The sequence below is a fragment of the Toxoplasma gondii genome, chromosome X (assembly GCF_000006565.2).
Source record: "Toxoplasma gondii ME49 chromosome X, whole genome shotgun sequence".
NCBI classification, from domain to species: Eukaryota; Apicomplexa; class Conoidasida; order Eucoccidiorida; family Sarcocystidae; genus Toxoplasma; species Toxoplasma gondii.
Window position 1 is genome coordinate 6,973,699 of NC_031478.1, and position 25,263 is coordinate 6,998,961.

At 51.0% G+C, this 25,263-nt stretch overlaps 5 protein-coding genes across 5 annotated transcripts; 3 read left to right on the plus strand and 2 right to left on the minus strand.

Annotated features, from left to right (window-relative positions):
• Positions 1-30: 30 nt before the first annotated feature.
• Positions 31-2,566, plus strand: RPL10A (ribosomal protein RPL10A). The gene is made up of 3 exons (XM_002370825.2): positions 31-207; positions 928-1,028; positions 1,553-2,566. Exons 1-3 carry the CDS (start codon positions 203-205, stop codon positions 2,098-2,100), a joined length of 654 nt encoding a protein of 217 aa, XP_002370866.1. The 5' UTR covers positions 31-202; the 3' UTR covers positions 2,101-2,566.
• A 163-nt stretch (positions 2,567-2,729) lies between these two features.
• On the minus strand, positions 2,730-6,397 carry TGME49_215480 (Adenosine/AMP deaminase domain-containing protein). The gene is made up of 4 exons (XM_002370826.2): positions 5,693-6,397; positions 5,311-5,424; positions 4,973-5,102; positions 2,730-4,704 (listed from the first exon to the last, which is right to left on the minus strand). The coding sequence occupies exons 1-4, from the start codon at positions 6,227-6,229 to the stop codon at positions 3,938-3,940; spliced, it is 1,548 nt and encodes a 515-aa protein (XP_002370867.1). The 5' UTR covers positions 6,230-6,397; the 3' UTR covers positions 2,730-3,937.
• Positions 6,398-6,637: 240 nt separating this feature from the next.
• Positions 6,638-10,185, plus strand: TGME49_215490 (transporter, major facilitator family protein). The gene is made up of 2 exons (XM_002370827.2): positions 6,638-8,491; positions 8,695-10,185. The coding sequence occupies exons 1-2, from the start codon at positions 7,341-7,343 to the stop codon at positions 9,146-9,148; spliced, it is 1,605 nt and encodes a 534-aa protein (XP_002370868.1). The 5' UTR covers positions 6,638-7,340; the 3' UTR covers positions 9,149-10,185.
• Positions 10,186-11,335: 1,150 nt separating this feature from the next.
• Positions 11,336-15,386, plus strand: TGME49_215500 (TPR repeat-containing protein; the record flags this gene model as incomplete). Its single annotated transcript, XM_018779693.1, has 7 exons — positions 11,336-11,437; positions 11,583-11,835; positions 12,132-12,302; positions 12,647-12,916; positions 13,461-14,080; positions 14,339-14,410; positions 15,114-15,386. The coding sequence occupies 7 exons, from the start codon at positions 11,336-11,338 to the stop codon at positions 15,384-15,386; spliced, it is 1,761 nt and encodes a 586-aa protein (XP_018635690.1).
• TGME49_215510 (MraW methylase family protein) lies at positions 14,644-24,723 on the minus strand. The gene is made up of 7 exons (XM_002370829.2): positions 23,099-24,723; positions 21,762-22,450; positions 21,211-21,538; positions 20,529-20,741; positions 19,697-20,155; positions 19,396-19,439; positions 14,644-19,226 (listed from the first exon to the last, which is right to left on the minus strand). The coding sequence occupies exons 1-7, from the start codon at positions 24,485-24,487 to the stop codon at positions 19,160-19,162; spliced, it is 3,189 nt and encodes a 1,062-aa protein (XP_002370870.1). The 5' UTR covers positions 24,488-24,723; the 3' UTR covers positions 14,644-19,159.
• Between the last annotated feature and the right edge of the window lie 540 nt (positions 24,724-25,263).

A 25,263-nucleotide genomic window follows, 5' to 3' on the forward strand; every position in this document is an offset into this window, starting at 1 on the left:
GTCAGGAGGACGCGAAAGGCAGCATGTTAGGGGGGGAGACTGCGGGCGCTTTTACGGGAAGACCTCCTCGCGTTTACACAGTGTTTTGTTGTCTGTTTATCGGGGCGGGTAGACTCCTGTTTGCTCTCTCTGTTGAACATTTGAGAGTTTTGCGAATCGCCCTTTTCCCGGTTTCCCGCCCCTTTCTCTTCTTCCTTTCAAAATGAGGTAAGATCCCTCCGCTCTGTATACACGTTCTAATCGTTTTTGCCTGGGGTAGCACGACTTCCCCCTCTCTTTCTGTCCGTTTTCTCTCACACAGTCAAATTGTAGCTCGATCTCTTCTGTTTACTTTTGCTTCAACTTTTTCGAGGGCAAAGGATTCCTCGCCTCAAACCCCGATTCCCGAGGTGCTGTCGCGTGGGTCGCCGAACCATCGACCATTGTCCTGGACTGGGATCTGACTGCGGGTTTCCAATCGGGAGTACTTCTGAGGGAAGGGACACAGAGGACGGAAGAAATCCTCAGCTTTTCTTGCAGCTCCAGACGTCCCAAACACAAAGAATATACTTGACTTTTCGCCCTGCGATCGGAGTGGCGTGCATGTAGCACGTCATCGAAATTTAGTCCCTGATGACCCAAGGTGCTCGATTGGGGTGAAAAGTTCTGAAGCCAGGGATAATGGCGAAAGGCGAGAAAAGAATCAGGGAATGTCGGAGGCGGGAATGGAACGGAACAGCGTTTGTAGTGGTCAGCTCGGCTCGGGTTTTCCCTATGCCAGTGGTTCAATCACGCATTTCAGGGGTCGGCCCTTATGAAGTGTCTGTGTCGATATTTCTTGATGGATAATCCGGTGCAGGTAATGGGTGTTTGCCGCCGTGGTCGAGCTTCGGAGGCGTTTAGTGTGCATATTTTTATCATCCGCTGTCTGTTTCTCTTTGTGAACAGCAAGCTCAGCACAGACGGCCTCAAGAAGGCCATCGGAGAGATCCTCGAGGGCTCCCGGGAGAAGAAGAGAAAGTTCGTGGAAACTGTGGAGCTTCAGATCGGTAAGCTGAGGCAACTGGAAAGAGCACGTACTCGGCGTTTCTTCGCAATTTTCTACAGTGAAGGAGGTGTTGCACTCCGCAAACGAACTGGACTCCTGTCCAGTCGAGACTGCGTGACCTTTGCTGCCTGCTTTTGGACTTGGGGAAAATTATTTTGGCTTAGAGTGTTGAGTGATTCGTGCTTTGTCTTCACACTTGGAGGAAGTCTGTCTTCGTTTGGCAGTCAGCCCATCATGTTCTTCTCCACAACGATGCGGTCTCTTTTTGGAGCGCTTTCGGCGCCTTCTTCTATAGCCTATGTCTTTGCGTATAACTTCCTCGGGGACACAGCGTTGACCCGTTAGTTCGACGAAAGACTACTAAGCTGTGGTTATAGGCGCGTCCGGATAAGCCAAGGTAGCTGTAGCTGCATTCGGCTGTACATGTGTTGTAAGGAGCTGTGAGACGAGCCCGTCCGGATGCTGCATGGCGCGTTGAATTCTGTCTGACAAACGCCCTTGCGTTGATCCGCGATTTCCCTTCAGGTCTGAAGGATTACGACACCCAAAGAGACAAGCGTTTCAGCGGAAGCGTGAGGCTTCCCAACGTCCCTCGCCCCCGCATGCGCGTGTGCGTGATGGGAGACGCTGTGCACTGCGAGCAAGCGAAGGAATTGGGTCTTGAGTTCATGGACGTGGAGGCGATGAAGAAGTTGAACAAGAACAAGAAGCTCGTGAAGAAACTCGCACGCAAGTACGACGCGTTCCTGGCCTCCCAGGTGCTGATTCCTCAGATCCCCCGTCTTCTGGGTCCGGGTCTTAACAAGGCGGGAAAATTCCCGACGCTGATCACTCACAACGACAAGCTCGAGGACAAGATCCAGGAAATCAAAAGCTCGATCAAGTTCCAGCTCAAGAAGGTGCTGTGCATGGGTGTCGCTGTTGGCAACGTCGAGATGACGGAGGAGCAGCTCCGTGTGAACCTGACCCTTGCCATCAACTTCCTCGTCTCTCTCCTGAAGAAGAACTGGAACAATGTGAAAACCCTTCACATCAAGAGCACCATGGGCAAGCCTCAACAGATCTACGGTTAAGCCAGTGGCCTTCCACGCTCTCTTGTTCTAGAATGTATGGCTCTTCTGTGCGGTTCAAAACATGTGAGCAAAAGGAATCCGGGAAAACGCGGGGCGGAAGCTGGGCAGACGAGGATGCCTCCACGAATCTTCGCTGGATGGGACGGCCGCGAGATGTAGACGATTGTCGCATTTCTGTGTGAGGATACTCCAACTGTCTTTGATAGCGGGGTGAACGAGATTCGCGAGGGTGTGGAGGGGGGGGGTATGACGCTGCAGACGCGTGCTGCCTCTGGTCTCTGTGTCTGTGTTGCGGACTCCTTTTGGAACAGCGAAATCTGTCTCCTCTTCCCGTCGTGCTTCCACTGCTTCTCTTCGTCGTTCCGACGGGAAATTCGTGCAGCCAAGCGTGCGAAACCGAAGGAAAGAGTAGTGTTCGATCTCAGTAGCTGAACTTGCACGATCACGAGGGTGTAGTTGGCATCTGGTCACCAGCAGAAAAATCGCAGAGGTCCGATGACGCCTACACCACTTAGATAATTAACTATATCGAGACACTAATGCTTACTCGTTTGGTGAGTCGCTGTAGAATAGGTCGCGTAGTTACTACCATTTACCCAGTCTTCTCACTCCAGAAGCGGATACGAACAGGCGCTCGCATACGGCAGTATGCAATTGTTGCGCTTCACGAAAAGCAGATTTCTGAAGGGATAGCCGGCGTTTTGCTACAACGAATGAGGTATGCACATAGGTAAGTTCACTGGTGTGTTGCACTGTTCGATCCAGTGCGGATGAGATCGTTACATTCGAAAGCATATCTTACTCGATTTTCATATCTGCTCATAATGGTATAACTCAAGACGAATAAACGGGGAAGGACCTATCTATTTCGACACGAACATCAGGCTGTGAAACAGAATAACCGTCGATTTCCAGAGGGAGAGGCAGACACACGCGGAGTGTGGGCAGGCACGTAGGCATTCCGTGTGCACTATCGTATCAGCCTATCCTATTGAATCTTTGGCTGTTGGGAGTAGTGCACTATAGGTGGTGCATCACAAACATAAGTTTTGCACGCGGGCAACACTATCGAAACGTTGCTACGCACGATTTCTGCCAGAATAAGGTAACGGACCACACGCTTTGAGGAAACTCGACACAGGACAAGTGGCAGTATTCGGAGGACGGCCAACGGCGCTTGTCTGCTTGATTCGATGGGCTCTGAGACACTACACAGACGCCCTCGACAGTCAGTGACACTTCGCTGCTACTGTTCGGGACAGTTCTGGGCCAAACGCTTCGGTTATGCGTCGACTCACGCGGTAGCTCTAAAAAACACCTGTATTTGTAAAACTATGCCGACGGCAAGAAGACGACTGGTGTAAGCCACCAGCTTCGTTTTCGCTGAATAGCATAACAGGGAAAAATCATGCAGGGAGCCACTGAAGTTCAGTCCTCCCAACACAGTCGAAAAGCAACGTGAACCACATCACCTACGTATACACTGCATTTAACCATTGTTACACTATGCATGGAGGCTTCAGATTCTGAAAACCCATCACATGGGCGGTTCGCACAAGCCGCCTTGTGAACGGTCGTGACGTTACTAACGGGGAGCAGAACAGAATGAACTAGGCTGTATGGTAGAACACTCTTGAGAAGTACACCCTCAATTTTAGGGCCTTTCCAGGAACAATCTGTACATACTAACGAAATCAGTCGTTATCTCTTCACAGCTGGCGCTCGGCGCTGCATCCACTATGATTTCGTACGCAGCACTTGCTCTTGCACATTGACAATTATTGATCAAAATCCTAGAGGACGCATTCGTTCACATACGGCAGTTCGGGTAAAGGCATCAGGTTGCAATGCGATGCTTCTTTCTGAACTCGGCATCAAAAGACTCAACTTCCTGGGCCAGTGCCTGCTTCTTCTCAAGAGGAAGGAAAGCAGCGTATACGCTGTTCAGAACGACAGTTTTGATCGTGTCCAGTCTCCAGTGGAGGCTTTCTTTGAGAAGGGGCGTTCCCCCGTTAGAGTCGTCTGCCGCCATCCCGGTACAGGCATTCTCCTTCACCCGGCATGTCTCAATGATTCCTCGGAAATTCTCGTTCATTCCTCCACCGAAGAAAGCTGGATCGTCGCTGTTGATCGTTACCTGAAGGCCTTGGTCGATGAGACTTTCAAACTGAACGCCGATTCGGCTCCCTGTCACCCTTTTGGGTCCGAGGGAAATCGCTTCAGCGGCAGGCTGGCCAGCGACATACGGAACAGGGTCAGGCACTCCGAGGGCGCACTTTGGATCCTTGTCAGCGGCCTTCAGCTTGTCCAGTTGTTCACATCGAAGGCGGTCTCTCTGACTCTGAAATACCTCATGGGAGACACCGTTCGGCGTTTCACTCTCGAGAGAGCACTTAGGCATGCAACGGAGAAGCGGGTGCTCCTCCAGATTTCTACACACACCCAGACAAACATTGGAAAGAGGGCACACTGTTAGTGGGACTTGATTTGCCACTAGATGCTTGAGCAAACCGGGGTCCTCGACCGCTGATGTGCCGTGGTCAATTCGAGCTGCGTGGTTGTGCAGCAAGGCGTCGATGACGTTCTGGGCCGGACCCTCCTCTCCTGGGAAAAGTGTGAAACACAGAGCAACAAATACATGTCGCGAACTACGCAGTTTCGTGCAAGGCGTTAGGGCGAGCGAATGGACAAAAACTTTAGCCCGGAACCTCAGAATCGCAAGTTTAATGTGTACACCGCCGCGGCATGTCTCCGTGAAACGTTCTCGTCTCCATGCAGATATGAACTGGCCCACCGACTTCCTGTTTATGACAGCGGGAATGCCAGACACGTTCCCTCTGGTCCTGAGGCGGTGTTCCATGAAATTGCTAACCTGCGTGTGCAACGCACGGAAATCCCTTCTGCTTTACGAGATCGAACACCTTGCGGAATTTGTAGTTTTCATGCCCAAGTTCAGACGCGGCGAGACCGAAACCGTCGAACAGCGACATGTACGGCGTCACCTATGCACGGGACAAGAAACACTTGCATGCAGGGACTGATTACACAGTCACCGAAACGCAGAATACAGCAGAGGGGCAGCAATTGTCTGAAGGCTGCTAATTGGTTCTGAGTGATGCCAAAACCTACACACCACGTGACCATCTGGAACTTGAGCAGGAGAAAAGAAATTCGACAGGTTACGAGTTAAAGTACCTCTCTGCAGCTTACCATCTCCACACATTCCAAGTGTTTCTTCAGAGGGAAACTGCGGATAAAACAAAGGATCCGCCGGGATGTTACACCCCACCTCTTCTCCGCCTCGAGACAAGCGTCATACATACCCTGGCAAGTTAAGGAACAATCACAGCAGCGCAAAATTTCCAAGAGCAAATAGTCACTTTAATGTGGGGTGATGAGAAAGACACTCAAGAAAGAGTTCGCAAAGCAAACTAAAAAGCCACACCAGGGAGACAACCTCGTGTAGGAGGGCCACGCGAGGCACACCGACATGGAGGAATGGACGCGGAGAACTGGTCTAGCACAGGACGAGAAAAGTGTCCGCAAGCAGATACGTTGCAGACAACGGACAGAAGTCTTCTGTTCCACTTACTTGAAGAGCGTCCCGTGGCGGGGTTTGCCTGAATGGAGACTGGAAGTCGAACAGCAGCTCGATGTGCCGCACATTCTGGGCTGCGGACTTCTCGAAATAGCGTAGCACGACGTTGTAGATGTCTTCCCGATGGCGTAGCACGGACTCGCGGTGAAAGTACGCAGCGAGGAACGAGTTGAGATCTCCGAATGCAATCCCGTTTTCGTCGTCGTTGAATGCCTCCTCGCCTGCACTGCCCATTGGAACGCCGTTCTTTGTGGCAATTTCCTTCGCGAGAGTCGCCTCGAGGGTGCCCTCCATGTGAACATGCAGCTCAACTTTCGGGATCTTGTGCGCGTACTCGAGCAACAAGTCGACCGGCACACCGTGCCCGCAGCAGCAGCAGCAATCTGCCCTCCAAAGAAAGTCTACATTTGTTGTGGAAGAACGGCCGTTTTCGTATACCGGTGCCGACAACCTGGCGGCATTCGCGACCCCGTTCGGTGCCACAGCCGCGTTCTTCCAAGGGGACGACTCCAGAGCTACGTGCGTCGTCATCGTCGCTTTCAGCGTAGTCTCCTACTGAGCATCTTGCGCTCTGCGAATTTCGCTTGAATTGACACGGAAGGTGTTCATCGAGGGACGACGAGTGCAGGCGTCCCGGTGCGCGTCCAGTCACCAGGTGAGGAAAAACGGATGTGGAGGAGGGCCCCAGCCGCCTGAAGCGAGGCTCTAAAAAGTGGCGTTGCAACAGCAAACCGCTACCTGGGTCACGCAGCAGGCCCGAGAGCAACGTGAACGCGGTTGCACGGGTGACCATCTGCAAGTTCACTCAGCCGGCACATCGCCCCCTGGCCCCCCCCCCCCGCGTCTGTGGTCGGGAAAAAGCTGGTTTCCCCAACTTCATACCTTGCCACGCGGTCGGTCCTCCCCACGGGGGGCGACCTGCTGTTCCCGCGGGAGGTTAGTTCCTTCTTTGAAAATATGCTCCAGCGTCATCGTTTACTGCTTTCAGAATTGCAAAGCACTTTCGAACGATTTTACAAGGTGTAAAGACGGGTATTCTCAAGGTGGCGCAGCCAGAGTTCCTAGCAGCTTGCGAACGCACCACCACGTGGAATTGCTTCCGGGAGAGCTATCCTGTTGCCTGCTTCCGCTTTGTGGCCATCTTTAGATTTTTCATTTCTTCTCAGCGCTCCAGTCTTTTCAGTAAAGGAGAGCCAATCTGTGTGCGGCCGCGTCCGAAAAAATGGTCGTCGAATTGATTTCGCAGTACCCTTTCTTGACTGGCTGCACTAGGGATGACTACCTCGATATTGCGGTCTGGAAGTCCGTAGCTCTCATATGCTAACTTTCCTCAAAAAGACATATTTTTTGTTTGTGCTGTGTTGGCACTATTGTGTTTCTTAATTATTTAGGTGTTTGTTTTTTCGTTACCCATCAGTGGACGCGCCGGCTTTGCTCGCTGGCGTGGCCGTCTCCCAGCTTCTGCGTTGTCCAATAACACCGGTGCTGTCTATTTCTGCGCTCATTTCGCAAGAATCGCGGAGAGTTTCATCTCTTTTGCCCGTATCTTGTCGTTTTCTTAAGAATCGAAGAGGCTATCTTCGCTGCGACTTTAGCCTTTCTCGGTCCGCCCTTGCTGTTGAATCTCATTCGTGTTGGCATTATGGCGGGTCTGCTTAGCTCGTGCTGCGGTCGCGTGTACGCGTTGCTTCCAGACAGTGCTCATCCGTCTGCACAGCAGAAGACGCCGTTTGGTGTCAACCGGTATGTGCTACTGGTCATCTACATGATCTATGCATTGCTAACGTCATCTGTTTATTTCGGATGGCGCAGCATGAGCGCAATGCTTTTCAAATCGGGACAGTTTTCGTGGGTATGCACTGGAGAAAGCGCAGATACCTCCCCGGAAGAGGGCGAGACCGATTACCTCTGCGCGCTGCAGGACACCAAAGTGCAGTCGTTGTTCACTATTGCCATGGCGTGTCATTTTACTTGCAGCGCTGTAGCCGGATATCTGCTTGATACTGTTGGGCCTAAGGCTGTCGCTTTGCTGGGCCAGACGTTCAACGCACTGGCATGGATTCTCCTTGCCTTCTCTGGACCAAACTTCAGATCTGTATATCCGGCCTTTGTCTTCATGGGAGCTGGCGCAGACGTCAGTGTTTACCCGACGCTGCTGATTGTGAATCTGTTCCCCGGATCAACTGCCCTAATCATGGCTACGCTAGGTGCATGCATTTCGCTGAGTTTCTTCGTTCCGCTTGTCTTGCGTACAATGTGGGAAAGTACCGGCATTTCATTCGAAGCGGTGTGCATCGGATACGCTGTTGCGGGACCTATCTTGTGTGCCGTCGTCGCTTTTTTTTTTATTCCATTCAAAGCGTTCAAGGGCGTGGACAACTTCTCAGCCTGTGTAGAGGCAGAGAAACTGGCGAATTCGCCAACGGCCCAGTCGTCCCCGAAGGCGGTAGATAGTCCCCCGTGTGATGAAGGTGCAAGCTCCCGAGGCCGTCTCGCTGTGTCACACAACACCGAGCGAACAGCTCCTGATGATGAACAGGAAAAAGATAACACAGAGAGGATCTCGTTGTCCGATTTGGCTTGTGACCCGCGTTTTAAGAAGCAGAAAGTTTCTTTCTCGTCGCAGGCATTCACCTTTTTGTACTTCGGCATCTGTCTGTACTTCACTGTATGCGGATGGGTCATGGCGTACTACCAAGAAGCTGCCGGTCGCTTTTTGTGCAATGACGCGGAGTACACGCTTGAAATTTTGACGCCGCTCTCGACGATTCCTTGTCTGCTCTTCGGCGTTGTGTAAGCTGCTACACAGAAGTTAGACCTGTTTCGTTCCATCTTTTGATGCACGTGTAGTGAGGAAAGAGTTCCTTGAAACTGTACAGAATAGTACACGGTAGTGATGTTTATTAGTGTCGACATCGACGAGCTCCCCACGTCTTTTTTGTTAGCTTTATTTTGAAAATCTCAAGGTTTTCTTGTCTGACTGGTTTGTGCTTCAGGATCAACCGCATCGGCATCATGCCCGTCATTTTAATGCTGAACACCATCGGTTTGCTAACATACGTGTGTGTGGTGGCGGCGGAAAGCGTGGTGGCCCAGTATTTCTCGGTTATCTTCTTTTTCATGTACATTTCGATTTTCACAACCCAGATGTACGTGTTCGTCGAGTCGACGTTTGATTCAGCGCACTTCGGCAAATTGATCGGCGTGGCGAGCCTAATTGGAGGTCTGTTGTCGTTAATAAGCAACGTCCTTTACGGGGATGTCACCGTCGGCATGCTAAACGGCGACACCCGGCCAGTGGTTATCGCGCTTCTCGCGGTCATCATCCTCATGTACCCGATTTTGCTTGCCATGAGGACAAAAAGGAATCGGAAGAAGCAGATGGAACAAGAAGACATTCGCAGTCGCGTGCTGGAACTCAAAGCAGCACACGCTGCCGATGCAGCATGAAAATAAGTCCCGCACCTGGCGCATGCGTTGTGGCTCTTCAATCGGCCTTCTGAGTAGGGTCGTATTTGTGCAGTTAACAATAAAAGCCAACTTGTGGGGTTATTTGATATTCGCATGAGTGAAACGACGATGCAGAAACAGTTGGACCGGAGCATAAAAAAGCAAATGCTCTGTTCTTTATCCTCCGACGCAGGTCGCTGCTGTCTCGGAAAGAAGACCATTCAGGTTTTTATGGAGCACATTCACATGGCGATGCATTGGGTGCATGCTTGAAAGGGACCTTTGTACAATTCGCAGATCCAGCTAAATAACCGCCTCAGTTGCCTTAGGCGCGAAATCACATAGACATGCGAGAAGCGTATGTGCTTCTATGGCAGTTCGGAGAACGGTTACGGCCAAGTTAAACTGTGATTAGTATGTGACGTCGACGTTTCAGTGAAGCATGACTGAAAATGAGATTCAGTTGTTAGTAGTGAAGAGGTAATATACAGGAGCGTGGGCCTCTATAATAAATGACTAGAAACGTGGAATATTGCGAATTGACGTTCAAAAGAGTAGGTTTCAATCGCACATTTTGACTGATTCTACGTTGAGATGAGACTTCACTGCGATTCTGAGATATGAATCCGTTTAGGATAAAATGAGGGCGTTGCTGATGATGGTTTATCGGATTTCGATTCGTACGCTTGAAGCCGCCTGTTAGCAAAGTGAACCGGTAAGGCCAAACAACGAGTAATCGTGCACTTCACTCGTCACATGCTGGAAAATGGTGGGAACTGTTTGGTACCGTGCGGATCCTGTTTCTGGCAGCCTGAAGGCGTATCGCAGTCAGGAAGATGTGTACTCGCGCTGGCGATTGTTTAGTCTCTCATGGGAATGGAGGCGAACGCAGCATGCGTACAAACGTGGTCCAAGCATCATGCTTAAGCAGAGGGGCTTGCACTTTCGAAATCGACGGGGCTGTCTGCCCCCGGAAACCGTTTTTCCTCTCTGAAAAATGAAACCCCGAAACGAAATACTGTTCTGGCGTCAGGATGATTGATTCAGTAATGTATCCATAGATACACACTCTTAGAGGCTGAAAAGACGCCGCATTGTCTCAGCTGCATGCTTCGACTGCCTCAGTCTATGACACCGCAAAGTGAAAACGCCCTGTCAGCTGCAGGCAGTTCCCCTCTTCCACTACAACATAGAGCATTTTGACTCTTTTCTTTACTGGTGGCCCACCACGTTGTGTAGCTGAAAAAGCCCCACGGAGTCATAAGCAGAAGCGTAGCGCCGACTATCGACGAGTTTGGCCTGGCTCACGAGAATGACACTCAGGAACAGTCCACTGAATGGCTGTCGCTTTTTCTGTTGCGCTTCCCGCTACGGGATACGCAGAAATCACACAGACTGCGTAAAAGACAGCAGATGGTCAGGCACTGTTTTTTTCGTCACTTTCCAAGCCGCAAGTTCTGGTGGGGTCACACGTGTGGTTCCAGGTTACCTTCGTCGTGCTAGTTTACTTGAAATACAGAGGGAGATGTTTGGTTACGAGGAACAACTGTGCTTTAAATTTCAGATCTAGTAAATTCGCGTTGCTGGAGTGCGCCATCGTAATTGCTTTTGGGTAGAAACGAAACCTTTGGCGGGACAGGCCCTCCCGTCTCCGGTGCGCGAGACACACATCCACTTGGGAAACAGCCGTCCTTTTTTGGCTTGCCTTTGGTGCAACCGTTGTCTGCCAATTCCTAACGCCCCAACGGAGAAAAAATCCCGTGTGACGAGTTCGGTGCATCTAAAATCTCCCCTTCAAAGGTGTGAGGCCTTACCGTTTGATACCAGCCTCGCAACCGGCCGGAGTTTCCTTCTCCATTACACTATACGTGGGCTTTCCTGAGTATGCATACAGTCTTTTATGAAGTTCGGCAGAGCATTTATCTCGGTAGGCAGTTGTCCCACCCCTATGTGTCATTTTGGGGTTCACAGCACAGCGAACAACAGGAACCCAGGCCCGCATCACTGGAGACCAGATCTGGAAAGGCCGTCGTTTTGTCAAAGAGTCGGTGGCTACCAGCTTCTGTCACAACCGTGGACTTTGCATGAGTGATGCTCTCGGAATCTGTGATGTTTCCAGTGTGACTCCGAGAGGGGCAGAGAGCGCTTTAGGATTGAACAGAAACTTCCTCTCTCCTATTTGCCACGATGGCGATGCATGAAAATGAGGCCTTCTGGAACGATTTTCTCCGTCGACCCGCCGCCCAGAAGGCAATCCAATTGGAGCAGAGGCTGATGATGAGAGAAGCTGTAAGAGCTTTCACAGTAGCTGGCGAAAATGGCTGATCACACGCAATGCATTACGTGGAAGGGTGACGTAAAACCTCTGTAGAGTCGCTCCTGTCTCCTTTGAACAGTTGTCGTGTCTCTCTCGATATTTCCGTCTTCTTATCAGGCCGCCGATCTCAAGCATAACCACGATAAGGAGAAAGCAGAGCTGCTGGAGCTGCTGGGCTCTTGCAGCCCGAGCTCACAGGAACTAATCCAGCCAATGCTCGGCAGCTCCCGAGTCAGATGGTTGCTCAATACTGTGCGGAATCGGGCGGCAACAAACGGACGACTCTTCCACGTGGAGCTTCAGTCCGATGCAACAACTCTAGAAAAACTCAAGAGATTACGCGAGGAGTTCGAACTCTCCCCAGTTTCATGTAGGAAGAGCCTGTATACGGTTAGATGTGGTGTAACGATGCATTAGCCTTCAGCTGGTCAAATGTGACAATGCAAAACGAGCTCTTGCTGCAAAGGGGCAGTCCATGGAGGCAATCTCTCGCGTTGTTTCTGGGTGAATGCCGACTGAGTTGTACACTTGCACCGTGTAACCGACTATATTCCGAGCGAAACCTCCATATATAAGTAGAATGACAGTTGTTTCAAATAAGACAGTCCATTTTCGTGATTTAGTCATTTGGCGTTTTCCATACTGCTCAATTGTGTGCGATCAAAGTTTCTGCCTCAGAAGAACAAATGCATCAGGTGAATTCCGATGCAATCAAAGAAATCGGGCCGTCAGATTACTCAGCCCCAGCACAGCGAACATGGCGAGACATTCCGCAAGATGAACTTGCCGAGCGACTTTGTAAAGGAGAAATATGCCCCCGGGATGAGTGGATACCAGGTAAGGTGTCTATTTTGTAGACAGCCTGCGTGTTTGATTTGGGGGCACATCCCTGGGGGCCCCGGTCGTGAAATGCGCAGAATCCCGTTGCTCCATCTGACTATCTGCCCTCACGAAATAGTACAGCTCCGCCATAAAAGTGCTGGCTAGACGCAGGAAACAGAGTTGCCCTGTCGAATGCTTCTCCTCCGTAATAAGAAGCCCACCAGTGTGCGTGTGTGTGTGTGTGTGCGGCAATGTTGAGTGCGTGTGACGCGAACCCCCCATCACTACATAAAAAGCATTTGCAACCTACGTAGACTAATGCTAAAGAAACCCCGCAGTGCAAATGGGTTTGACTGCAGGAGTGTCGCGCGACAAACGGCCGCTGGATCCTGCTAGTCTGGAGGACCATCTGAAACTCGGTGACCGAATGCTGCAAGAGGGACGGGCGGCGTATGGCGCGGGTGATTTCAATCTAGCGAGCATACGGTTCACACAGGGAGTGCAACTGCTGAACTGGGTGAAAGCGGCAAGAGTTGAGGACCAACACCTGATTGACGACATGTACCTTACGCACCTACGCAACCAGGCGCAAACAGCCCTGAAACTCGAGAAATTTCAGGAGGCTATCAGTGAGAAGAGCACTATGGGCAACTTTGGGAAGAAACAGTGCCAGTGTAAGGGCAAAGCAGATGTGACAAAAACCCGCATCTCGCACTTGCCACCACTTTCTGGAATCTCGTGCCCGACTAAGATGCACTGGCAAACGGACTGCGGAAACTGATGACGGTTTTCACCTAATGCTCCACACCATAGCTTGGCACGCAGGGCCACGCGAACAAAGCACTTGGATTGGTCGAGGCGATATTGACGATGGCACGTGGTTATAATTATGCCTTCGCTTCCTCTGCGCCATATCTACTCAACCGATGGTATACCCAGTGTCGACTTGGTCTTTCGAAATACATCCAAGGCGGATGCGTAAAATCCACGAAGTTTCTCAGAGGTCTCCGCAGGTTTGGCAATCCCCTAGCTGCTGATTGGGTGGAGTGTAGAATCTGCTTGTCAATGTACGTCTGCGAATACATACTGCATGGCATTCTCAGCGGCACAGCTTATTTAGGGCCAAGTCATGCAGAGTGTGTAAGCGCTCCTTTACTTTGTGCGATGACTCAGAGGCGTGCACGACCATTATTCAAGACATTGATGAGCATGACGCCAAGGCGAGGTACCGAAGAGCAAAAGCTTACACGATGCTTGGACTTGTCAAATGTGCCAAGGACGACTACGTCTTTATACTGAAAAGTCCTTACGTCGATGAAACTGCAGTGAAGGCAGCGCGGGCCGCTCTGGCTAACCTCCGTAGAATCCTCAACAAATACAAACTCCAAACACGGGAAACAGTGCAGCGGAGCGTGGCTATTGACGTTTTTTCCGGAGATCGGATGTGCCGTGAACGCGAGGTAGCGGACGAAGGTGGGTTCGCACGCCCAGGTCACGCTGACGACTGTGCGGCCACAGGCCAGTGGACAGAAAAATCACACGTCGCAGACAAGCGATGGTTCGTCGAGCAACTAAAAGAAAAAACTTCCAGATTAGAGAGTGGAATCAACATCGACAAGGCTTCGCCAGATGGAGAAGCTGGGGATGAGGGCGACGTCGGACCCTCTCGTGCGCCTCTGAAGAAAAGTTGGTTCCACAGAGAATCTAGATCCGAACAGTCTCCGACGGCCGACTCGGGGGAGACGATACCACGGAAGGGTGACCGACGCGAGAAGCATCGCAACGGAAATACGGTGAGAGCCGCGCCTGCCAACAAGGGACCCATGACGATGCTTATTTGCAGTGTTCACTACTGATTAGCGTAGCAAACCTCGCCTCGTTTGAGGAGGATGAAGAAATATAAAAAAAACAGGATTTGCCTCGCAATTCGAATGGTGTTAGACTGGACTCGACCGTGTTATGTGGGTCCACAGATTCTAGTATTGCAAAAATATAGTCCCCTAACCGTGTACCACCGTACCGTCAAGCCGCTAATACTTGTCCGAGTGCAGGCCAACCCCCTACCACTTCTTCCGCTTGAGGAAACAAAACTACTTCTGGAAGATTTACTGGACGCGTATACGGTAAGGATTTTTCACTTGATGCGGTGCCTCTGCTGCACGGCTTATGGAACCGGGAAACGGACCAACGTAGCCGGCGATGGAGGGTACTTTGAGAACTTTGCTCAGCAAGTCTAAAGTGAACCAACTCGCTCATTCAACGAAGCTACTGACACGAACATCTATGCATTATTCGGCTACACCTCGGAGATGGGTAAATAACACGAACACAAACAAAACAGAAGTGTGCCTCAGATCTTCGATACTGGGGACCGAAGGCACGGATTCTTGTCTCTACTGGCAACACAAATATCTGATATGATGGCACTCGCCTGTCAACAACACTCAAGCTCCTCGTATGTCCCGAACTGAATACCAGCAGGAAACCAAACTGAAACGTGACACGTTCGCGAAGGTATACCGAGCAGTAGTGACAGACCTGTGAACAGAAACGGGGATGAAGCAGCACCTTGTAATTCAGCACCTCAGGCAACTACAGCAGATTCCCATGTAGCTTTCCGATTCGGGTTCATTAGCAGGATTAACGTCGTTGTTGTGTGTTCCGCGATACAGTGCCAACGATTGGGTATTACTACATTGGAACACCTGCTGGAAAGACAGCCGACGACCTGTACACCGTGAATCTGTCTCTCCTCCTCCGTCATTTCATCGTGCCACTCTATCCCCTATGTAGATTTTATCTTTCCCTTGTGGTTCCGTTGTGCAGGATCCTGAAACGCAGGCAGAGCTGGAAAACGCCACTCGGGCTGCAGACTTCGACATGAGACGGTTTTTGATCCGTGTGCGGAAGTGTCTACCGGAGATTCAGCGACCCGTGTTTGAACGACATCACTTGCCTGGCAAGAATCACCGCGAGAATCTCCGAATAATGGAGATGAGTGTTTCACACTGGCGGTCAAGTGACGAGGCCGTCGACGAACTCCGAAAAGAGTGCTGGAACGCCATCTTCGGCGACCTTATTGACCTTGATAGTGCGTGAATGAACTCTACTAGGGGAGGAGCGGGTACAACAGCTCGTTCTCCTCGCATCCGACTAGTGAGTGTATGTAGACAACTTTCAAAACCCCTTTTGTGTCAAGTCAACTGCTTCGTTAAAACAACTGAATTAGCAGGCACCTCTCGAGAGTAAAAACCACGCATTTCTTTAGAACCTACACTGACAGCCGATTTACAGCTGTGAGTGATGGACCCAACCACCGGCAACTGCGTCTTTTCCAGAAGTACGAATTTGTCTACAGACAGTGCATCTGAAGAAAGCGCAGTACTCGATCACGGACCAACTGTGCCGCTTACAAATACCATTGGACTGGATAGCTGAGCAGCCTGAGCGGTGCCGGAATTCGTCATGGGTTTATCATCTGTAGCATGAGCTGTTCTGACAGTCCACGGTCCCCGACAGAACAAACCGTTACCCTTCCGGTGACGTCCCTGTACATGAAAGAACACTTGAAACCAACCACTTCCCTACTACAGAGCGCGACATTTACCAGAAAACACAATACAACCCCTCTATCAGCGTCGAAATTACGTGCCTACTGAAGGCCATCAGCTGATATCCTGGCGGTACGAGAAGAATAGATGAGAAAACCGAGGCAACCAATCACAAGGACGCGACACGGTTCTGAAAGAGGATTTGGGATATGCTGTTGTATATTCCCCTCACACAATCGCAGGTAAATCGTTTCCCATCCTGGAAAATCGAAGCACTGCCTCAGGATTTGTTTTCAGGGACGGAGGTGAGAACATCAACCGGCAACGCGCACGATTGAAGCCCCGCGGGTCGCCTGGACCGTCCAGGTAGAGGCTTCTGCTATATCAGCGAAGGGAACACTCTTGAAGTCTGCTGAGCTGAACATGCTTCTTCAGGGTGACGCATACGTCGCCAAGACACGTACCCCGTAGATGAGAGCTTTCGGACGGCGTTTAGGGTCAACGGAGCAACAGCTTGAGCGTAGCTCCTCTTCATTCATCAGGGTTGCACTGCTTGTTCACCATGCAAGCACACGCAGAATCTACATCGACCCCTGTCATTTCGGCGTTAATAAGCCCGGGGTAGCGCTGTTCAATCTCAACAAAACTGACCGTCGGCACATGAACCTCGGCAAATGACGCCCGATCCACTCCCTCCCTCTCAACAGCCTCGATTAGACGCGTGTTACGTTGCTCTCTTATCGCAGCGACACGGAAGACCAAAGTTAAAAACATACACGTCACGAATTTCACCGACCAGAGAAAAGCGAACGCCATTGTGGAGACTGTTGTAACAAGTGCAACTAAAAGGACGGGCAGGCACAATGCGCTTTGGGGGTAGTCACCTGAAGGGGGAAGTGAATGGTCACTGCCACTTTACGTCAAACTTCTTCGCCACTATTTTTGCCTTTCTTCCCTGTCCACATATATGTTTTGCACGTTCGAAAACATGAATTTATGAGTGAGCATTTCGCCGATACTACGAACACAATGATTCCGTCACAAAATCGTGTACACCAAGCGCAGACACTCGCGAGTGACAGCCCCTGCACAGCAACAACCACCGCACAGAACAACCCATGACATTGAATTCTCAGGAATCAATCGTTGGAAGAAAAGACACGTGGAGGTTTGTTTTAGTAAGCGATCAGCGGATGCTTCTGCTATGTGACTCCCTTCGATATCCTGGTAACTCATTCGATGGCTAGTCGGCGTGATGAGGCACACCGTCTGTCCCTTGCATGCAACGAGACTGCGAAACCGCCACTCAGCTCGGGAAGAGTGTGAAAATTGTTGCATCTCTCCTATCTGACCACGACAGCTTGCTTGACCAGATGTCTTGTCCCCGAGCTACTCAAGATTTTGGTCCATCTTGTGGTGGGGCACAGTTTCGGCGAAATTACGGTGGCTGCTGTGAGCACGCAGCTCCTAGTCAAGCCTGCCATCGATAAAACCATGTAGCCATTTCGGAGACGCACACAAGGCACTATCATCGCGACCCCAATTATACGAGGCATGCAACCAAAGGGACTCAACTTTTCGAATAGCGGTAGTGAGCGTTGAATTTTAAGAATTGGGCTGGGAGAATTTCGGCTCGGACTGAAATAATCACTTTTGGTGCCCTTGCTACCTACAGCAACGGAAACTTCTACACTTCGATGGCACCACTTCCGAGGGATCGAAAAGGTTGGGTTTCGCTTGATGTGATACGGCATATCTGCGAGCGCTCCGGGAGTACCACCAGTGCATCTCAAAACGACCTGCTAACAAAGCCAGCACATATCGATTTGGTGTCACAGGTTCTCACTAGTGCCATGAATCTTCAGCCCGTGGGACACCTGTGCGAGCAGTTTGGCGTGAAAGTTTCCAAGTTGCCGACGGGGAAGGAAATAGTAGCTGTAGACTGGACGCCCTTCCTCCTTGTTGACTCACCTAGATACAGACTAGGCGCGCGCTGTGGCATCCTGGCATTCCACAGAACTGGCGAAGCTTCAATATACTTGCCCAAGACCTCTTCATACCAGCCACGTGCCATCCACCATTTGAAGCTTCCACTTCTATCGAATGTTAGTGCGGGTAGCAGTGAATGCGGCACTGCAAGGTCTCCGTCCCTCCTTCAGATTCCCTGTGCTGCAACGAACAGACACTCTACACGAGTCGCCCCACTTATCAAGAATCTCTTGGCTCCGTGTGTTCTTCGGCCGAGGCGTTGTCAACTCGCGGTCACCACCTAACGTTGCTAGGCGAACATTATCGATTCCGCCTAACACGATGATGGTGCACTAAAATCAGGAGTCTTATCTCGCATAGACAGAAGAAAAGAGAAAGTGACACCTCAAAAGAGATGCTGATATACTATCGCTCACGATTGTTCTAATCCCACCAGTGCTCGGTTTGGAATGACAACCGCTGTCATTCACATGCGGCGACTCAAAACGTAGAAGGCTTGTAGACATAGAACGCGCGAACTAGGACTCGGTGGAAGGAGAGAGGCTGACCCATACAGAGGAAGAGAACATAGAGAACGGCGACGCTGTCTCGCCTGCTGCACACACTACCAGCAAGATTTGTCACTTTGATACCTGTTCCCTGTCGGTGCCATTCATGTCTACCTGTCAAGAAGACGTGAGATTCACCACTTGCCACAGCGAAGGCTCACATATTCGTGCCATCCGGCGGCTGCAGGCGAGCATAAATAAAGCCCGCCAGGATTCAGTGTGCATCCAGAAGCCAGCCGAATAAACGAGAGTCCCTGAGGCAACACATCTCTTTTTTTCACTGCAGTGAAAGGCCATTTTTCGCAGAGTTTGAAGTTGAGAAAATGTATCGCCCTAACCCGCGGCAGTTCAGATTGGCAATACGCTACTGGAAATAGTCAGTGTGCTGTATGTCAGAATTATTCACACGCTATGTTTCACTAGCATCACTAGGTCCCCACTCTATCTGTTGGTTTTTCCCCTTCATACAACGCAGTAATGCCTGGAAGAATCTAACGACAACCGGAAACCGTTTTGAAGTTACTTGGCCGCCAAGAAGTTACCACGCAGCCCTCGATGGCAGATGAGCCGCAATGAAAAAAAATGGACGTCACGCTGCCTCACCACAGATGATGGACATCGAAAACAACACGTGACGTGCATTCCGTGAGTGCTTAGGTACAAGAGAAATGGACTGTTTGTTCCTTCCCAACCAAAATATCACGCTGTGTAGTAAAAGCTGTTTTCGACACTCGCACTCTTTCTTGTTGATCGCGCAGTGGCGAACTGTTATGCCACAGCTGTCTCAGTGCCTTGGCATGGCCTGCGTGGCTGGTAGTTTTGCTGCCACGCGCATCTTTGCGGTTCTCGCCCTGCATGGACACATTCAGAGAGAAACGTTTGCCATATTTTCCGTAACCGCACACCGCTGCTGCATTTTGGGAAGAACGCTCGATTGCTTCACAGAAATACGGAGCACCGTCTAGTCCAGGGCGACTGCAGACAACACATCACGGTACCGGGAGTCCGCTTTGTACCTACCGCCGATTTCGAAGAACTTCTTCCTCCTTGGGTTTTAAAGGCTTCTGCAGGACGCACAGTGCAGCATTCGGCGCGGCACGCATGTTCCTTTCCGCATTTCGCTGCTTCCTACGGTTATTTTCGTGAGATACAGAAGTGTGGGAGACTTCTCGTCTTCCTGCATCTAACTAGGGAAAAGTAGAGTGACCGGTTCAACGCAACACGCACGTTGAGTCATCCGAAAAAGCCGAACATGCTTGTCTTCTACACTCTTCAAGCACGTCAAAAACCTCTTTCTCGACACTCTTGGCGTTTGCCTTACCTTCAATACTAAATGCCAAAGCTTGTTCTCCCTCTCGTTGTGAGTGTCCCCCGCACCAAACAGCTGCCGTTGAACATCCTCTGCATCGAAACAATTTCCATATTTGGCGGTCTCTTGCCCAAAACCCGCATCTGAAAGGAGTTTTTCGAGAACTCGCGGATCCTGCTGATGCACCTGTGCCTCTCTTGTGCCGCGCGCAGCCGAAGTAAGTGGTCCGAACTCGCCTGTCGGGTCCAGTCTTGTCGGCTGCTTCCGCGAGAAGAAACCTTGTCGGCGAGAATTCGCAGTAGTCCAGTCAGAGTTCTTATTGTTTTGCTTCAAACGCTGCTTGATGAGTCGATCTTCTAAAGAGTGGTAGGATAGAATAAGGAGGCGACCGCCTGGTTTAAGGAGGCGTTCTGCATGCGTCAGGAGGCTGTCCAGTGATTCCAATTCTTGATTCACGTACATCCTGAGAGCCTAAAATGTGAAAACAGACACAAGTGTGATTCTCTGTCTGTCACCTGGGGTAGAGAGGTTGCATGTGTGTGTGCGTGTGTGTCAAGGAAAGCGACAGCCACAGCGGCACTGAAGCGACGTCCTCGTAGCGACGCCAGGCCGTTTCTTAAACATTCCGGAGTACACAGCTCTTCAAGAATACTGGAAAGTTCTGAAAGGCTCCTTCTTCCAGATAAAGATTCACTCACCACAAGAGGGACAGTCATTTCTAGCTTTGATTTCGACACGTATGCATGCGAGCTCGCTCTTCTTTGTCACCCCCTGGCATCTGCGCACCTAAAAGAACAGTTGCTCTAACGTCTGTGCCAGTGCATAGCACCTTCTTTCGGCGAACCTGAAAAACTCTTGAGCACGTCTTGATAACGAACTGAGGGTTCCGATAGCGACAGCAGTCTTCAATGATTTGTCGCAGCTCCTCCGTCGTCTTCAGTAAGCCGTGGATCTCTCGGTATCGGACGATACAAGAGGCAATTGGCCCAGCAAGCCGCTCCTCTCCAAAAGTCTTGAAAATGTAGGCAAGAGCTGCCTGGGGGAGGCTATTCACGACCTGAGAGACAAACAAAGGTCCGACACACCTAGCCTGTGCCTTAGAGCGGGATGTCCACGGCAAACGAATGCTCCATCAATTACACACACACCGCTGTAAAATGGCTTTAATCCAGCACCTCGCATCAGAAACCCATCGGTGAGCCACGCGTATCGGTCGCCTTGCCGCGCTGGAGAGTTTCTGGCTGACGTTCCGCTACAAATTCAGGAAAAAGGCGCTTGCTCACTGCCTAATGTAAGACTCTGTTGAAATTTTAGCGGTCGACGGTTAACCGCACACGACGAAACGTAAGAGCTTGGGATCCCTGGTTCCCGAAGGGGGGGCTGGCAATAGACTGAGCAAATGTTCAGCCTAGTGCGTTGGCAGACAGACGCGATACGCCAGGGCTCCAAAGCGTTTTTCATTTCTTGATTAAAAAAAAATTCTAAGATGACTCGACGACTACACCTGGTCGGGAATCTGAACATACCTGCGCCGCATCCAGGTTTCCACCGCGACTTCCACCAATGCCTGAAGGAGCGTTCTCCAAGCCGTGACTGCTTGAGTCGTTTGCTGCCGCCACACCATCGATCACAGGACTCTGACGCGACCATCCCGTTAGAGCTGTCTCGTCTGCTGGTGCGCAGTCTTGGTCAGGATCCGTATCTGGACTGTCTTTCGTGGCAGAAGCTGCATCGCCAGACGCGCTAGAGTTTCCCCTTTCGAAACGCATGTCTAGAGGTCCGTCTATGCTGTGGGAGAAGCCTCTGTGCGCCGCAGTCAACTGGTGTGTCGAGACACCCAGATCCGCAAAAATCCTGCACAATGTTGGGAACGCCACATACACTGCATAGTTTGCATGCAGGGTGCCGCCTTCTCGGATTCACTCATCAAGGTTTCTTCTAACATTCCGAGTTCGGGCAGAACAGAGGGGCTTCTTGGCTATGGCGTCACAAGAACAAACCACGGAAATGGCACTCCAGACTGCGTTTCTCTTCCACCGGTAAAGGCGGCAGCGTAAGACCTAGAAAACCGACTTACCCGTCAACAGTGCCTTCCAATCCATCATACAAGGCAGCGACCTCCAACCCCCCCCTGTGAATGCAGTGCAGCGGGTCCTGAGCCGTCAACAGGTCGACTTCTGTGTGCTGTTGCTCTCCTGGATTCTCTCCATGTCCGACTCGGTCCGCCAGCCCGTCTTCTTGCCTCATGCTCGGTTGTCTGTGCTCCTCTTCCTTCTTGTCTGTCCGCGTAGATCCTCGAAAGAGGTGCGAGGCACCACGTTTAGTTCGCCGCCGTATAGCCGCTTTTGGAACTTCGCTTACAGTTCCAGGAGGGCGCCAAGTATCCATCGCCACCCGCAGAGCGTGTGGCAAGTCTGCAAACGAACTTTGCAGGACAATTACCGAAGATTGCTCGGCAGTCGTGCCTTTTCCAAACGTCGACATGCCGTGGGGATCCATCTCGTTCCTCTGCTGCCATTCGAAGTAATTCCATTTCCTTTGTTGAAACGGAGCTTCTAGGGGAGAGTGCATGCGTTTCTCCGTCACCAAAGAGCTGCTAGTGCCTGTTCTGGTGTTCTCTGTTTTTCGCACTCCGGCCTCTCTGCCGTTATCGACGCGCGTATCACCTAGACCACAACCTACTCGAATCCTTCGAAGTTGCCGCATACGGTTTCGCGTGGCTGCCACTGCTTCCTCGTCTCGATCGATGGCAAGCAATCTTCCACCCTAAATAAAGAAATGGAACACCAACAACAAACGCCTGACAGAAATACGCAGCAAATCCACGAGGAATTGACGCATATGCAAAAGGACTGCTTCTGACGTATCTCTGTGTGTTCGAATATCTCAAACCGACCCCTGAATGTGGGCTATCAAGGCCGTTTAGATTCATGCAAAAGATATGCTGAGTCGTTCCAACAATATACCGTTAAAACAAGACCCGTGCACAACCACTGGAGCTAGCGATTTCAATCGACCTACATCTTCTTCGATAGACAGAATCCAAGGGTATCTTGACCTGACAGCGGGCAACAAAGGAGCTGTTCGGACACCTCCGAGACCTTTCAATGAGGGCCGATGACCTTAGGCTTCCTCAGCGAAAGACAGACGTTCCCAGTTTAGGATTATCCTTTATAAATCTGGCAGCATCACCACTACGTCACACACGATCTCTTATTCGACGCAAGACTGCCAAGCCCCTTTTCATGTCAACACTGATCTGACCTCCCTGTCCCTTGGTTTAAGCAACAGGAAAACAACCGTCTCTCCGAAAACGTGAGGTCAACACAACATGGACAGTGTGGTTTCAAGTACACCTTGCTTGTCAGGAACTAATTCCTAGTCTGTGCCCCCAGTTCCTGCACAGGTACGTACCTCGAATTCAACGGCCCTCCAGATAGCCTCCGCGTGGCCACCGCCGCCTGCTGTGCAGTCGATATACAACCCATCTTTGGAGGTGATGAGGTACTGAAGAACTTCGTTGACCATAACTGGCACATGCTCATGGTAGCTGCCGGAGGTGGGCTGCTCTTGTTCAGACTGCCCCTTAGGTTCCGAAGCGTTACTGTTTTGTTGGTTCTTGTTTTCGTTGCTTTTCTGGGGAGTGCATGCAGCGTGACCCACAGTGGAGTTGCTTCCACGCGAGCCCTCGAGCTGTCCATCCCTCAGTGCAATTGTTTCTTGCCGGGGTTTCCCCGTTGCTTCAAATTCCCCTAGACAGACGACTGGTTGAGAGCGAGAATCTCCACCGGATGGAGTGGGGGTTTTAGAGATGCATGCCTGGCATTTCTGCTGCCGCGTGGCCGCTAGCGGACACGAGGCCGTGGCTGTATGCTCAGAATGCAGAGCTCGAGGTGCCGAGTGGATTATTTTTCCGACGGAATTCCCAGCAGCCTTTTGAGAATATGGGGCAAAGGTGCCTTTCGCTGACGGAACGTACGCATGCCGGCTTCTCTCCGGGAAAGAGCGCGTCAGTCCAAGAAACGGAGCAACGAAGAACCACCCATCGCACCAGTTGCCTCTATGCTTTGTGCCCTGAAGGGAGAAGTCGCTCGCGACTGACAGATTCGGTGTACCCCCATTCGCGAAAAACAAACGGTTTGAACAGGTTTCCCGGAAAGTACGCAGGATAATGCATCTGCAATTAATGTGTCTTGACAGCTGGAAACGAGAAATGAGGGAACCTGGCACACCTGAGCTGGTCCCATAAAATGTTGGTCCAACAAATACAACAAATGCACAGCTGGGGTGACGCCGGGGGTCTTTGCCAGATGAAGGGAACCGCTTTCTGCTTGGATCGGGTGACACTCGCAAGACGGTCAAATGTGTGTTCCAATAAGCGGGCTTGTTCGCTGGCTTGAAAGAACTCGGTGTATGTTCTGACCCATGGCCCTTTTCTGAAGCCACATGCAACGGCAGATCTGAAAACTTTCGAGTTGGAAGGAAGGTATTTTGTCTAAGCCAACATGGTGAAACTACAGACTGTTGAAGGGCATGCGCATGACGATTCGCTACACGGAACAGAGGCTGTGCCTGGCACCAGTTGCGTACGCTAGTCAGGACTATGGATGCGGAAGTTGGTGAAGAGACAAGCGTGGTACCGAAAATCAGAGTAACGTAGAAACAACAAGCATACTTACTCGAGAAGCGCCCCAAGCAATACAGAAAAGTCAATCTGCTGTGGAGTGAGACCAGGGACAAGAGCAGACCCATGTCGAGGCGCCACGTCAAGGCTGAATGACCTTGGGGAAGTGAACAGCCCATTAGAGCGACGTTGACGAAAAAACGAAAGACATTTTCCCCCCCGAATGTTGCCAGAATCTGCCAAGCTGTGGGAGACACAAACACATCGGGGTGGCAGTGAGAAATGAGCGGCACATCTCAAACGAAGAATCCATTGTCCGACGTTTTCTGACGCATGCAAACATGAACAGCGGCATGCAACAGAGTCAATTCACGAATTTGTTTGCGCCTTTTCCGATAGGCAGACGCCTTCATTTGGCCTGTTCTTGTCAGCCGTGTATCTGCATGAGTGAATACACCGTCAAATCAAGAAGTTCGGACATCGTTTTTCCTTCAGCTCGTGTGTAGCCACGGGTAGCTTAGATGAAAGATCGCGCATGCGTTGCTCGCGTAACTTTGCTCCTTGAATTGAAGTGTATCTTCCATAGCATGAGAAAGCACATCAAAGCTACAGGTGTTTTACTCGATAGAGAAACTGATGTGTGGTCAGTCTGCATTGCCTCACCGTCATGCATGACTGCGGGCTTACATTTTGCCCCTGCAAGACAACTGGAGACTTCCCGATTCATGGCGCAACAAGAGAAACCACGGTCTTATTTTAAGCTCCGGTACTAGATTACTCAAGAATCATGGCCATTGCTGGAGAGCTAACTAATGACCAATTCCTGAAATGTGCCGTCAACATGCATGCCATATTCACAGCAGGAGTTACCGTGTTCGAAGAACACAAACCATCGTCAGTCTATGATTTTACGCCGTTTGTCGTAACCGACTAATCCCACTGGATTCCCCCTGTC